The sequence below is a fragment of the Delphinapterus leucas genome, chromosome 10, assembly GCF_059928025.1.
Source record: "Delphinapterus leucas isolate spDelLeu-1000000601 "Yukka" chromosome 10, BTC_Dleu_Yukka2, whole genome shotgun sequence".
Taxonomy (NCBI): Eukaryota; Metazoa; Chordata; class Mammalia; order Artiodactyla; family Monodontidae; genus Delphinapterus; species Delphinapterus leucas.
The window spans coordinates 58,512,986-58,526,563 of NC_143138.1; the positions used below are offsets into that span (position 1 = coordinate 58,512,986).

At 41.8% G+C, this 13,578-nt stretch overlaps 1 protein-coding gene across 3 annotated transcripts in view; it reads right to left on the minus strand.

Annotated features, from left to right (window-relative positions):
* The window catches only part of ABHD5 (abhydrolase domain containing 5, lysophosphatidic acid acyltransferase), a 44,899-nt gene that overhangs the window by 9,701 nt on the left and 21,620 nt on the right, over positions 1-13,578 (minus strand). For all 3 annotated transcript variants that reach the window (XM_022553730.3, XM_022553731.2, XM_022553732.3), the window contains exons 2-3: positions 9,230-9,315; positions 5,838-6,210 (exon numbers count right to left, since the gene is read on the minus strand). In XM_022553730.3, the coding sequence (XP_022409438.2) occupies positions 5,838-6,210; positions 9,230-9,315 (459 nt within the window). The remainder of the gene's footprint in view (positions 1-5,837; positions 6,211-9,229; positions 9,316-13,578) is intronic.

The window sequence follows — 13,578 nt, forward strand, 5'->3', positions numbered from 1 at the left end:
AGGGCTTAACTCTTATCAACTCTAGGCCAGTCCTAACACTATACTCTAAATCTCATAGCATCCAGAAGATCTGTAGAATGTAACTATGAATCTGTGTGAAGATGTGTCAAATGTGAGATTTCCATATACTTTAAGAGTGACATCACTGCTTAAAAGTTTTATAAGACTATTTTCTAATAGTGTATGGAAATGGAGGCGAAAATGAATTTTTTTTTTTTAAAAAGTTATCTCTCATATTCTGACTGCCTCCTAAATTCCTATGACAGCCCACAGTGAGATTTGAGAGCTGGGGAGGGGGACACATGCCAGAGGTGTGAGTGGAATTAATGAAACAGCCACCTAGTTGAAAGCAGCAAAGATTCATTTCGGGGAAATAGCTGGTATTATTCACTACTGACTTACCTAAAGAGAAAAACGGACTCTATTAAAACATACTCTACAGGAAAAGATGATTAAATTTTCTTACAAACTTGTTATGGGATTTTGCCCAGTCTGCTCTGAGCTCTTACTGACCTGCTAACCCAAGAAGGGGCAGGACAAAGGAAACTTTAGGGAGGAAAGTCTCACGTATCTCTAGTTAACTGATGGTATTGTTTTTGCCTTAGTTTTGGCTTGCCTTGTTTAGTATGGATCTATGAGATTTTAACAGGTTACACAGAGTATATATACAGGAGCAGATAACATTTTTTTTCTTTTTGAAATGGAGTAAATTGCCCCAACTGTTGTTTGATCCTATGCCTTCAGCCTAGCACATGGTAGATGCTCAGTAAACATTTGGAATATTGTGCTTTTCCAGTTTCCTTTTGATCCTTATCTATAATGATGTACAAATTTTATAAAGTATAATCAGAGTAAGCATAGGAGTTAGTCCAGTCTGAATTTTTCTGGTCCCCTGGATGACATGAGAACATCACTGTTATTTCTCATATTAATCTTGCAGGTCATTACTCATTAGTGGGTAGTAAAATCCACTTACAGAGTCAGAGCCAGTCTGTTCTTTAATAAAATTGTATAATTTGGAATAGAAAAATGTATCATATAACAAAACTTTTGTTTCAGACACACATATAATCATTACTGAGGGCTGTAGTCAAAAAAGTTGGAAAACAATTTTTTAAAAGCTCTGCAACAACATCTAAACTGTAGTTATATATCATCTGCCTCCACTTGTAAAAAACCTCAGAAAATAACTGTCGCTTATTTTTGGTTGTAAGGATTTTAAATGAGAGACCATGCAAAGCACTTAGGCTGGCGGCTCTCAAATAACAAATACCCAGTAAATGCTAGCTAGTTATAGTAGCAAATACAGGAAGATTACTAGAGAATAATTCATTCTAGAAGCATGGGAAGACAGTGGCTGGGACCATGTAAGGAATGAGTAATTTAACTTTTTTTATTCTTCAGAAAAGCTTTATCACAGGCTTTGGCTCACACTCCTTATAATCCTGCACCAGATCAAGTTCCCAGGCTATATTCTCACCTGCTTCTCTAGTAAGAAGATTATCTCCTCATTTGCTAGGCGTTATTTAGTTTTAATGTATATCCAAACTCATATACTAATCCAGACTCGACCCTCTAATATCCCATAGAGGATAGCCTGATGGGATTGTTAGTTCACATCTAGGCTTAAGGAACGGGTCTAGCCAGACAGCATGTGAGTCATCCTATCAGACATCTTTATCAAGAATCAGAGGCTAGGGACCTCCCTGGTGATGCAGTGGTTAAGAATCCACCTGCCAATGCAGGGGACACAGGTTCAAGCCCTGGAGGCCCGGGAAGATTCCACATGCCACGGAGCAACCGAACCTGTGCACCGCAGCTACTGAGTCTGCACTCTAGAGCCCGCGAGCCCCAACTACTGAGCCTTCATGCCACAACTACGGAAGCCCACATGCCTAGAGCCCGTGCTCCACAACAAGAGAAGCCACTGCAATGAGAAGCCCACGCACCACAATGAAGAGTAGCCCCCACTCTCCACAACTAGAGAAAGCCTGCGCACAGCAACGAAGACCCCCTCCCCTAAAAAAAAGAAAGAGGAAAAAAAAAGAATCAGAGGCTAATGCAAACTACAGGAAAAACAAAGAACCAGCAAAGCAGGAACACAAGAAGAGCTCATCAGTATAGAAACATAATGAAGCATTCTTCTCCAGGTTAGTCATTACAGTAGGTCTTGAGTCTGAAGATGGTGAGCAGATTACAGCCTACAGGGCAAAGAAGTAGGTAACACCTGCTCCAACATTCTGGGACAGCTGAGTCTAAATGCTACCAAGTCTATGGAAACCTGACTTTCACAAGACTTAAAGTCAGCTACCAGCCAGAAATAATACAACAACAGGAATGACCAGACCCAGAACCAAAATGTATAAAGGAGTTTACAGGACCTACTAAGGAACAAGGAAAAGGACCAGAAAGAACTCGAGTCAGTGCACAAATGAGGCATTCTCAAAAAGAAGTTAGCCCCAGATAGTTCCCATTGGTTCCAAGCCACTGAGGGGAGGATGGGGCACAGAACAATAAACTTAAATACCTCTAACTTCGAGTCAAGTAGAACAGTCTTTCTTCTCAAGACGGGCTGATAAGAAATGCTCAGCCCAGCTCCACATAGTCTGGAGACAGGAGACAGAGCCAGGCAAGGTCAAAAGCAAGATGATCCGAAAACCTTTTAGTGGAGAAGACCAGTTGTAACCTATACTGTTGTGACTTGGAGTGGATCTCTTTGCTAAACACTTTCTAAGTTAATAAAAGTTTTCATAGTGTCCTTTTCCTTAGTTTATAACAAATACCTATAAAATACAGATAGTCTCTGTATGGGATCCTGAACAGCAGGGGCCAGAATGAAAAGGAAAATGAAAAGGAAACACTGAGTACACAGATGAAAGAAAGGAGACGGTATCTTTGGCTATTGTTGCTGGTTTCCTCTATTCCCTTTGTTCCCCCCTTAAGGTGATCAGACACTGCTTGATGAAGAAGATTTTACAGAGTGGCAGCCCAAGACACCTCACACAGTGGTCCTGTTTAATTAATGCAGCACATTAATCTACAAGTAAAATTACAGAAAACATCTCTAATTATCACACATCACGGTAAGAGAACGGAGACGAACTAAGGTCATTTTAGGGGAAGGAACGTGAGGTTTGTGCCTCCATTTGGAGTTATCCATTAATCAGTTCATAACTTCTCTGCCCACCAACCACACAGCCTTTCCAGAATGGCCCAGATGTCCCCCTAGAACAGGGCCTTTGCAATTTTTGTCCCTACTACCTAGAATGCTCTCCTGCTACATCCCTTTGAGACCTCCGCCTCAGCTCTAATTACACTTCTTTAGGATACCATAATGGACCTGGGACTGGGTCAGATATTCATCAAGATTTCTCACAGCTGTCATGCTACTCATGTGGTTATTTGTGTCTTTTCCCCCAATGCACTGTAAGCCTTACAAGCACACAAAGTCACTCAACATTATTTAAACAGAACCAACCTGTTTATTTCAATGAAGGACTCATCCAGGTACTTTTACATAAAGAATCACAATTGCTGAATACTCAGTTTTTAATCAATATCAAGAATCTGGGGAAAATATGGGATCACTGCCACAAGTTAGGCTATAGAACAACTTTTATGGACAGAGGCACTCTGCTGCTCATAGAGATGAAGCACACAGGTTGACCTAATGTACCAAAAATTGGAAAAAATTAGTTTTTATTTATTTTCTATTATTAGAATCATTCCTAAACAAGTACATTAAACTAGGCATTTTCACACTTCTCCTCAAACTGTCCTATAAAAATAAACAAAGAATGAAAGAATGGGGCTGCCCATAAAAGATTAAGGGCAGAAATAGGTATGGATTGGGACATAAGTCCCAACAAGTAAAAAAAAGTGTTGTCTTTGTGGTTTTTTCCTCCATGCATAGAAACAATAGAAATTAAAGAGCTGTGGTTTTACTTAGGAGAAAAAAAAGTACAGATTATATCTATCATACCTGAGGAGGCAAAGAAAAAGGTCATATTCTCAAAGTCCATTTGAGAAAAAAGAGAGAAGAGATAAGAAAAGAAGCACAGTGAGTGAAGGAAATTAACTGAACCTCATTTGGTCTCTATTAGACCATTTTTTCCCCTCCTCTCACCCCACCCCACCAAAATCTTTCTGAAACTCAAAGATTTAATCTCATGACAGCATAACAAAAATGGTCCTTGTAGGGGAGGCTATGCATGTGTAGGAACAAGGATTACGTGGGAAATCTCTGTACCTCCCTCTCAAACAGCTCTAAAAAAAGTTTTTTAAAAAGGTACCTGGATCAAGTTAAAGTTGGATAAGTGACATTTAGAGTAGGTAGTTACTTACAGTATAAAACAGACCACTCCGCTGCACCAGAGAAAATATGTGTATGCCACCAAGCAGCTTTTCCGGCTCAGGTAAAACCTCTCAGGTCACACAGATGGCGACCCTGACAACCACCCAACTGCTTAGCAGGAGTGCAACTTGAAGAAACAGCTAATGCTAAATCTCACTCACTATGAGGCTTGCTATAATTATGAACACTTACACTGGTAGCAGTCAATTGTGTTTAACTACATTTGGATCTGTGGGTCTGCTGAACTGTTCTATTAACCATAACATCTGATCTTCTATGGAAATCTTGCTTAGTCAGGATCAAGCAGAAAAAGTTTCTGTAAGGTAAGAAATTAACACAAATGGGGACCATTATGGAGCAGTGAGGATGTCTGCAGCAAAGGAAATGATGTCTCTATAAGAACAGAGACATTCTTATTCATTGATCTCTTTCTTCTCCGGTAAAAGAGAAGTGCTCCAAGGAAAGCCATCCCGAAAAGCAACATAGGAAAAAAGCTAGGGGGAAGGAGAACCCTAGAGGTTAACTGCCACCTTCCTATACTGTGTGCTACACTGCGGTATCATCTGGTCTATACTTACTAAATCATACAAAATACGATTTTGTGACCTCCCCCCAGATTAGCAACATAAATAATAGGAAATAGCATAAGAAAATAAGGTAAAGAAAGGAAGAGAGGGCTTCCCTGGTGGCGCAGTGGTTGAGAGTCCGCCTGCCGATGCAGAAGACACGGGTTCGTGCCCCGGTCTGGGAAGATCCCACAGGCCGCGGAGCGGCTGGGTCCGTGAGCCATGGCCGCTGAGCCTGCGCGTCCGGAGCCTGTGCTCCGCAACGGGAGAGGCCACAGCAGTGAGAGGCCCGCGTACCGCAAAAAAAAAAAAAAAAAAGGAAGAGATGTTACAAAGATTCTGAAGTAAACACTCATTAATTCAATGACTCAGAAAAAAATTCTATAGCAATAAAGGTTAGGGCACAGTATAATAATAAAAAAAGCTAAAAGATATTCTATGCAGGTGTATTTTCTGTAGCTTAGAGATGTGGAAACTAAAATTTAGAGATTAAGTGATTTGCTCTAAGCCATAAAGATAGCACTAGTACCTACGTCTTCTAATTTCTAACCTCTGGTTTTCTATTGCAGCTTACTAAAACCTGGAAAAGGTTAGGAAAAGCCTGCTGGATCCATAGGTCTAATGATAATAATAACTGTAAACAATAACAACACAACAGTTTTTACTCATGGCTTAAATTGTGTACATTCTAACAAATAGAAAGTACTTTCACAAGCCTCCTACCAATGTGTAGCATATGTAATAGGAAAACCTGACAACACTATTTCTGCTACTAAATTGGCCATCAGTTGTGGCTATTCAGTCTACAGGGTCCTTTAAGACAATGTCTGTCTTATAAGGTTCAGAAACCAACAACCAGCAAAGAGGGGAACTGGAAACCAGCGCTTGGGTGCCTCTCTTTTGTCACCATCACTTACCTTGATGGGTACTTCAGTGAGTAGGCAGCAGCCAGGAACCCACCCAGGTTGTGTCCAAGCAAAATCATTTTGTCCAATCCTAATGCACATCTCCACTCTTCAATGGATTCCACAAACTGATTCTCTACTTCTTCTGCATCACTGTCAAATTTGGGTCTGCTACTTCGTCCAAAGCCCAGCAGGTCAAAAGCATAGACAGGTCTATTGGTGCAAAGATCTCCAAAATTCAGTGCCCAGAGTCCAAGACCTCCTCCAAAACCATGGAGGAGGACAAGTGGAGTCTTATTTGAAATACTATGAGAAAGCTTCAGTGTCCATATTTTATTTCCATTAGATATGCGAACAGGTCCTTTTTTGTATGTGCAGGGGACACCTAATGGAAACATAAAAGAGAAATTCTGCTTAGTGTCACTACTTCTGAGAAGGGGAGTATTCTCAGAGCAATCAGAAATTAATAATCTAGAAACCATCTGGTATTCATTTATATGAGTTTAGCCTTTATTATATCAGCCCTAAAAAAAAAAGTGCACATTTTATTGAAGCAATTCTTTCTTTAATTTTATTTATTTGTTTATTTCTTCATTGTGGTGCACAGGCTTCTCATTGCAGTGGCTTCTCTTGCTGCAGAGCATGGGCTCTAGGTGAGCGGGCTTCAGTAGTTGTGGCATGCAGGCTCAGTAGTTGTGGCTCACAGGCTCTAGGGTGCAGGCTCAGTAGTTGTGGTGCACACACTTAGTTGCTCAGCAGCACGTGGGAGCTTCCCGGACCAGGACTCAAACCCATGTTCCCTGCACTGGCAGGCGGATTCTTAACCACTGCACCACCAGGGAAGTCCCAAAGCAAGTATTTCTTAATTACCATATTTTACATCTTGGTGGTAAGATCTATCTCAGACAAGTCTCAAGCAACTGTGGCCTAGGTTTTCTGGCAAGTCATGTCAGCTCTTTGGACTCCTTTCCATATCTATCAGTTGAGGGTACTGGAGTGGAACTTAGTGGCTGCTGAATCCATTATTTTGAAGTCTCTAGCTTTACAGACAATAGAATACTACCTTGTATGTGTAGAACACTTGAAGATTAAGCATTGAACATTGAACTCAGACTCAAAAGAAACATTTTTTTCCTAAAACATCATCATGAATTTAGGGAAGAATTAACATGCATTAAACACATAACTGAAATCTTAAGTCATCATAATGTTTAGTAGAAAAAGATGGCAGGAACTCCTCAGCATGAGGTGCCAGGTAGTCTGAGTTCGTATCCAACAATCTCTCTAGAGAAAGCAAATAATCACAATTTTGTAGATAAAAAATCTTTCTTGCCCTCAATGCTACAGGACTAAATAAATCTCCCCCAAAACTGACTAAAGATGAAACTAATTTGAAATTCTTTTACATTAAATTATCAACTGAATAGCTACACTTTAGATATATCTTAATTATTTGTGCATATACATCTGCAGTGGACAAACACGGAGAACCGGGAGTTTCTGCCCTTTAACCAAATAATCTCCAGTTTTGTACCCACATAGTGGCAGGGGGAAACCCAGCATTTGTTCAGAATATTAACAGAGCCCAGAGTGAGTGGAAATGACACCGGTTTAGAAAAGGAGGTGATCCGGTACTAGTGCCAAGCCAAACCACACTCTGAACATAGATGTCTGCGCATTCCCATAAAAACGATCTGTGACCTCTATGAGAGAGCTCACCCCACTGTATTAGTTGCTTGCTTCTATGTCTGATATTAAAGCAGGGGCCAATTCTCACTCCTATTTGCATCCCTAGAACCCAGCAGTAGGAAATCAGTATGTCTGTTAAACACATGAATTGAGTATCTAGCACTCTTTTTTTTTTATCTCTTGACAAGAATTTTTTCTTTTAGTAAATCACAATGACAACTTTGCCAGCTTTGTAGAGAACAAGATTACCCAACCATACAGAGTAGAAATCCATTTGCATGTTAAAAATCCATATAAGATGGCTAATTGTCCCCTTCTTTGGATATATCCAGTTATGGTCACTTACTCCTGAATCATTCAAATGCACAAACAAAATTCATTTGTGGCAGACAGTATGAAAAACAGGTGTGGACAAGTATATGCACAAATATACATAATAATCATGTATGTGCACTGCACCACTTAAGCTCTTCCTCTAAACAAAATTTCACAGTAAACACCATTACTTGAAAGTATACCCACAGATATCTGGGAACACTCTGACAGTACAAGTGTGGGTAAATTTCAGTGCTCACATGAAACAAAAAAGATAAAGGTTTCCACACTACTATAAATGTAGACATAAAGAATCCTAGAATACTAGACTAAGGATCACCCCGCCCACTCCTCTTATGGGCAAAAACTAGGAAGGTGAGAAAAGGAACTTGCCCAAGATGCTGTAACCCCTGGACTGCAGCCCTGGGCCTAGAACAGGTTACCTGGATGTAGTCCAGTATGTGTTCTACTAGACAAGGCTACTTGCTCTGCGATACCTACAGCCTGCTCTCAGAGCAGTCTGCGGACCTCTGGTGAGCCACAGATCCTTTCAGGAGGTCTCACGAGGTCAAAACTATTTTCATAACAATCTAAGACTTTATTTGCGTTTTCCACTCTCATTCTCTGATGGGTATACAGTGGAGTTTTCCAGAGGTCACATGATAAGTGACTACCAACAGTCTGAATGCAGAAGCAGATATGAGAATCCAGCTGCCTTACATTAAGCCAGATATTAAAGAGGTGTAAACTTGTAAACAATGTTACTCTTCTCACTACATTTGTTTAGAAAGCAGTTATTTTTAGAAAACATGTTATTTATTTTAACCTGCAATGGGTTTATTACTATTGTTTTAAAATAAATTAATAAGTTGACATATTTTGAATTATTCAGCTTTAATTTTTTTTTTTTTTTTTTTGGCGGTATGCGGGCCTCTCACTGCTGCGGCCTCTCCCGTTGCGGAGCACAGGCTCCGGACGCGCAGGCTCAGCGGCCATGGCTCACGGGCACAGCCGCTCCGCGGCATGTGGGATCCTCCCTGACCGGGGCACAAACCCATGTCCCCTGCATCGGCAGGCGGACTCCCAACCACTGCACCACCAGGGAAGCCCTCAGTTTTAATTTTTAATACAGTAAATACTGATAGCTATAACCTCTAAACAAAGTTCCTTGGGGGTACTTCCTAATTTAAGAGTATAAAAGGGACTCAAGACCAAAAAGTTTGAGAACCCTTGACTTCTTCCCACATTTACGTACTTACTGATGACATGTAAAAGGAAAAAAAAGTTCTTTTGCCAACAACTAACACACAACAGAACCTGATCTTCAGTTTCAAGGCGATGCTTTATATTGGACCTATTTTAGTAAATGGCTCAGTTAACTTATAAGAAGAAAACCTTACATTTTAAAATTTTCTCTTCAGCTTCTTTAAGGTGTGATGTTGACGAAGGACACCATGTGGGAAGCCAACCAGTTAGCCATCCTGACCTGGAGCATCAAAAACAAAATACAAATAAGTGAGTTAATGCTCTTCTCAACTCCCAACTGTTACATAGGGAGAAGAAAAGCAGAATAGAAGGTATACTGTCCGTGTGATGAGGAAGCTATCTGTATGTGACAAATTCACCTAATAGGTACAGAGCATTGTGATAAAGTACTGGGATACAGATACCTTCAACCTGAGAACCTACAAGTAGATCTCCAAGTCCATCTTACCTTCATGGATAGTCAGATTCCACATAATCAAGCAGAGACTAAAAATGGGCAGAACAAGAAAAGACAAAAAAGGCATTCCACCACCCCACTGCAAGACAGTTTCTTATCAGGGTGGAAGTACAAAAAAGTTAAAGACCATGAGTACGATCATTTCAATGGCAGGTTCACAGCAAGTACAAAATATACCTACTGTGAGGGCTGAGAGAAGAGACATCTTATTAAAATATGAAATTTTTTTTAAAGCTTCAAATCTCATGGTTAAGTGTAGAACACATCCCTAATACAAATGCAGAGGATGGGCCCATGTCCAATCTACCTAGCATGAACGTTTAACTTTTAAAAGCTTTGGATTCCAGCAAACAGTAGATGATACGAAGGCCCCAGGCATCTGGCAGAAGACAGCGAAACAAAGAGAACAAGGAAGCAGGCCTTGCGCAAGAGGAGACAAAAGGCATGGGGAGGCTGGAACTGACACACTTTGCTCTTAGCCAACCAAGGAGAGGGTGAGCCTTCAACTCCTGGTCTAGCAGCAGACCCCAGGCATATCCTAACAATCTGAGATAATGCAGGGCATTAGCAGTCATCTGACAGTTAGCAAGCGCTCAGCATATGGCCAGTATCACTTAAAGTGAGAACTTTCTCATCAAAGAGAAAATGAATTAAAGAAGAAAAGAAACCAACTACTGCAGAGTCCAGATGAGAGGTAAGAGCCAGAACGAAGGCTTTGGCAACAGGGATGGAGACAAGAGATGAGGAATATTTAAAAATAAAACAGGGGGCTTCCCTGGTGGCGTAGTGGTTGAGAGTCCGCCTGCCAATGCAGGGGACACGGGTTCGTGCCCCAGTCCGGGAAGATCCCACATGCTGCGGAGTGGCTGTGCCCGTGAGCCATGGCCGCTGAGCCTGCGTGTCCGGAGCCTGTGCTCCACAACGGGAGAGGCCGCAGCAGTGAGAGGCCCGCGTACCGCAAAAAAATAATAATAAAAAAAAAAAAGAATAGCTGTGAACAGAGAAATGTGCTAAGTTCTGAATGGGTTGATACAGCATCTACCTTTTCTAAGCTTTGTAGGCTCATCCTACTGCATTTCCCTTCCCTGTAAAATTTCTCTGGGCATTATGTATAACAGGCGCTCAATAAATAATGTTTGCTGAATGATTAAGTCACTCACAAACCAAGGTACTCTCAGTCCAAGCTACACCCATTTCACAGATGTGAACACTGAGGTTCAGAAATGCAGGCCCAAGAGTATTCAGCTAGTAAGTGACATAAGCGGAGATGTGACCTGAATTCTGAGTGACTTCAAAACACTTTTCTCAGGTGACTACCTTCCTTAAAATGTCTGAGGAGTTGTCAGAATAAAATCACATTCCTTAAATCTGCACAGAAGATGCTTTACAATCCATCCACAGGTTACTTCGCCCCATCTTGTCTTTTCACATTGTACTTTTTTTTTTTTTTTTTTTGCAGTACTTGGGCCTCTCACTGTTGTGGCCTCTCCCATTGTGGAGCACAGGCTCCGGACGCGCAGGCTCAGCGGCCATGGCTCACGGGCCCAGCCACTCCGCGGCATGTGGGATCTTCCCGGACCGGGGCATGAACCCGCATCCCCTGCATCGGCAGGCGGACTCCCAACCACTGCGCCACCAGGAAAGCCCCACATTGTACTTTTTCAATACCTAACTCCCAAAATTTCATGTTATTTTATGCCTCTATGGCTTTTCCCTCTGCCCAGAATACCTTGTCTTTTCTGAGATACTGTCCCTGATCCTGATGCCAAGAGCACAGGTGATTAGTCAGTCCTCTGGCCCTTGTTACAGGTATAGTTACTATTGCTGTGGTTACTTTTCTACTATTTATCTGCCCTACTGTACTCTGAGCACAATGAATACTAAACCCACGTTAAAAGTAATTCGTATATTGCCAGTGCGAAACACACTAACCGGCTTGTGGCCACGTGAGTGCCTGGTAACTGTGTGTGTGAAATGAAGGCCTTGGTCAAAAGAAATACAAGAAGCGGATGGAGGAAGGCAAATGAGGTTCATTTCTATAGGCAGAGAGCACTTACAGTTCCACTAGTTCTTTATTAGGTGACAGGATATGGGCAAGATGTGGGCCTGAAACCCCCCCAAAACAAGACAAACAAATGTCAACGCAAAAAGATCAGTCAAGAAAAGGGTAATCAACAGAATGAACAATTTAGGAAGGTGATGAAAAGCACTGTAACTCACATTTTTTCTCATATATATAAATTTTTCCTTTTTATCTGCTAGTCAACTTTCTTCTTGTCTCTTTATCTTCAGATATAAAAACTTCCTAGTAAGGTCCATAAGTAAGCATGTATATATGTATGTATGTATGCATGTACACACAAACACAGGATTAAAGGACAGGACTATAAGCAGATGTATTTGGTCAGGTTTTCATGGCATGTGGGTTATACTATGGAGATATTATGTGAATAAAAGAATGTCAGGGTTCCAGTTCAAGATGGAAGATCCTGATCTCACCTCCTCCACACTCACGCTGAAATCTACAGCTACACATTCAACAATTTCCTCTGACAATAACCTAAAAACTGGCAGAGCAAGGCCCTCCACATCACCCAAACCAGAGAGAAACCACATCGAAGCAGGTGGGAAAGGCTGAGACACAATCTCATGATAAACCCCACCCTGGTGCAGCGACCCACAGTCGGGAGGGAACTCAAAACCCAGAGCTTCTCCCCGAGGAGCAAAGGGCTCATAACCCACATTGGGCACCCCGATTTTTAAGACTGGCAGCTGAAAGATGAGCCCCCAAAATGTCTGGCTTTGAAGACCAATGGGGCTCAAGCCCATGAAACACATGGGGTGTGGCAAATCGAGGAATGGCTCTTAAAGGGCTTGTGTGCAGACTCACCTGCACCAGGGCCCAGCACAGAAGCAGCCTTTTGAAATCACCCGGGCTTTACGTGAAAGAGACTAATTTCCTAATTTTAAAGCAATGGCCGAAGGAGCAGGGGCCTGCTGGGATGCTCTCCAGGGATGGAGACTGGTGGACACCATCTTCCTGCTCCCCCTCTGCCATTTTATGTTTGGTGACCCAGTTTTTATGTTTGCTACCCAGAGGACACCCCTTGATCACCTGGCTCTGGCAGTCAGAGGGGCTTGTGTTCCTGGGTCCCGTGGGACTGTAACAATCAGAGAGACAGTTCTTAGCAGACTGCCACTCTCAGGACACCACACAGACAGTTGACAGAAACACATCCCCAGTCTCTCTGAGAAAGTGGCCTATTTATTTGTCCAGGAGTTTTGGCCTTAGAAGCAGGTTTCTGGTTTGGCACACATTAACGACTACAGAGGTGCTTTCATGGAACAGAGGCTGGGAGATGCCATTTTGCACTCACCCTCTGCCTTGCTATAGCTCACCAATATCTCCCAGAAAGGAGCTTGTGTACTCCCCTGGAGCCCTGATTTGTGCGACTGCTGCCCAAGCGACGCCTCCAAACCTGGAGGCCAGCAAGGCTTACGGTTGTGGTCCCACAGCAATATATATATATACATATTTGCATTATTTAAAAACTGATACCTAAGGTTTTGGCTTCCATTCAGCCTGAATCTAGGTGCTGACTCAGATACTCCCCTTTGGGACACTGGCCTTGGCACATCCTCAACTACTGGGAACCAGTAAAAATAAAATAAACTTCTTGGGACAATCACAAAGGTTTGAAAGACACGAAGAGCTAGGGCAGGGTTAAACAATAAGGTTTATCTCCTATGGTCAACCCTTTAAGACTGGGAGAAGTGGTTGTTTTTCATCTATTGCACAGAAACCAACAGACAATCAAGCAAAATGAAGAAACAGAGGAATGTGTTCCAAACAAAAGAACATGATAAAACCCCAGGAAAAAAGAAAAAAAACGCTAATGAAACAAAGATAAGTAATTTACCTGATAAAGAGTTCAAAGTAATGGTCGTAAAGATGCTCACTGAACTTGGGAGAATAAACATGGTGAGAATTTTGACACAGAGACAGAAAATACAAGAGAGTTCCAC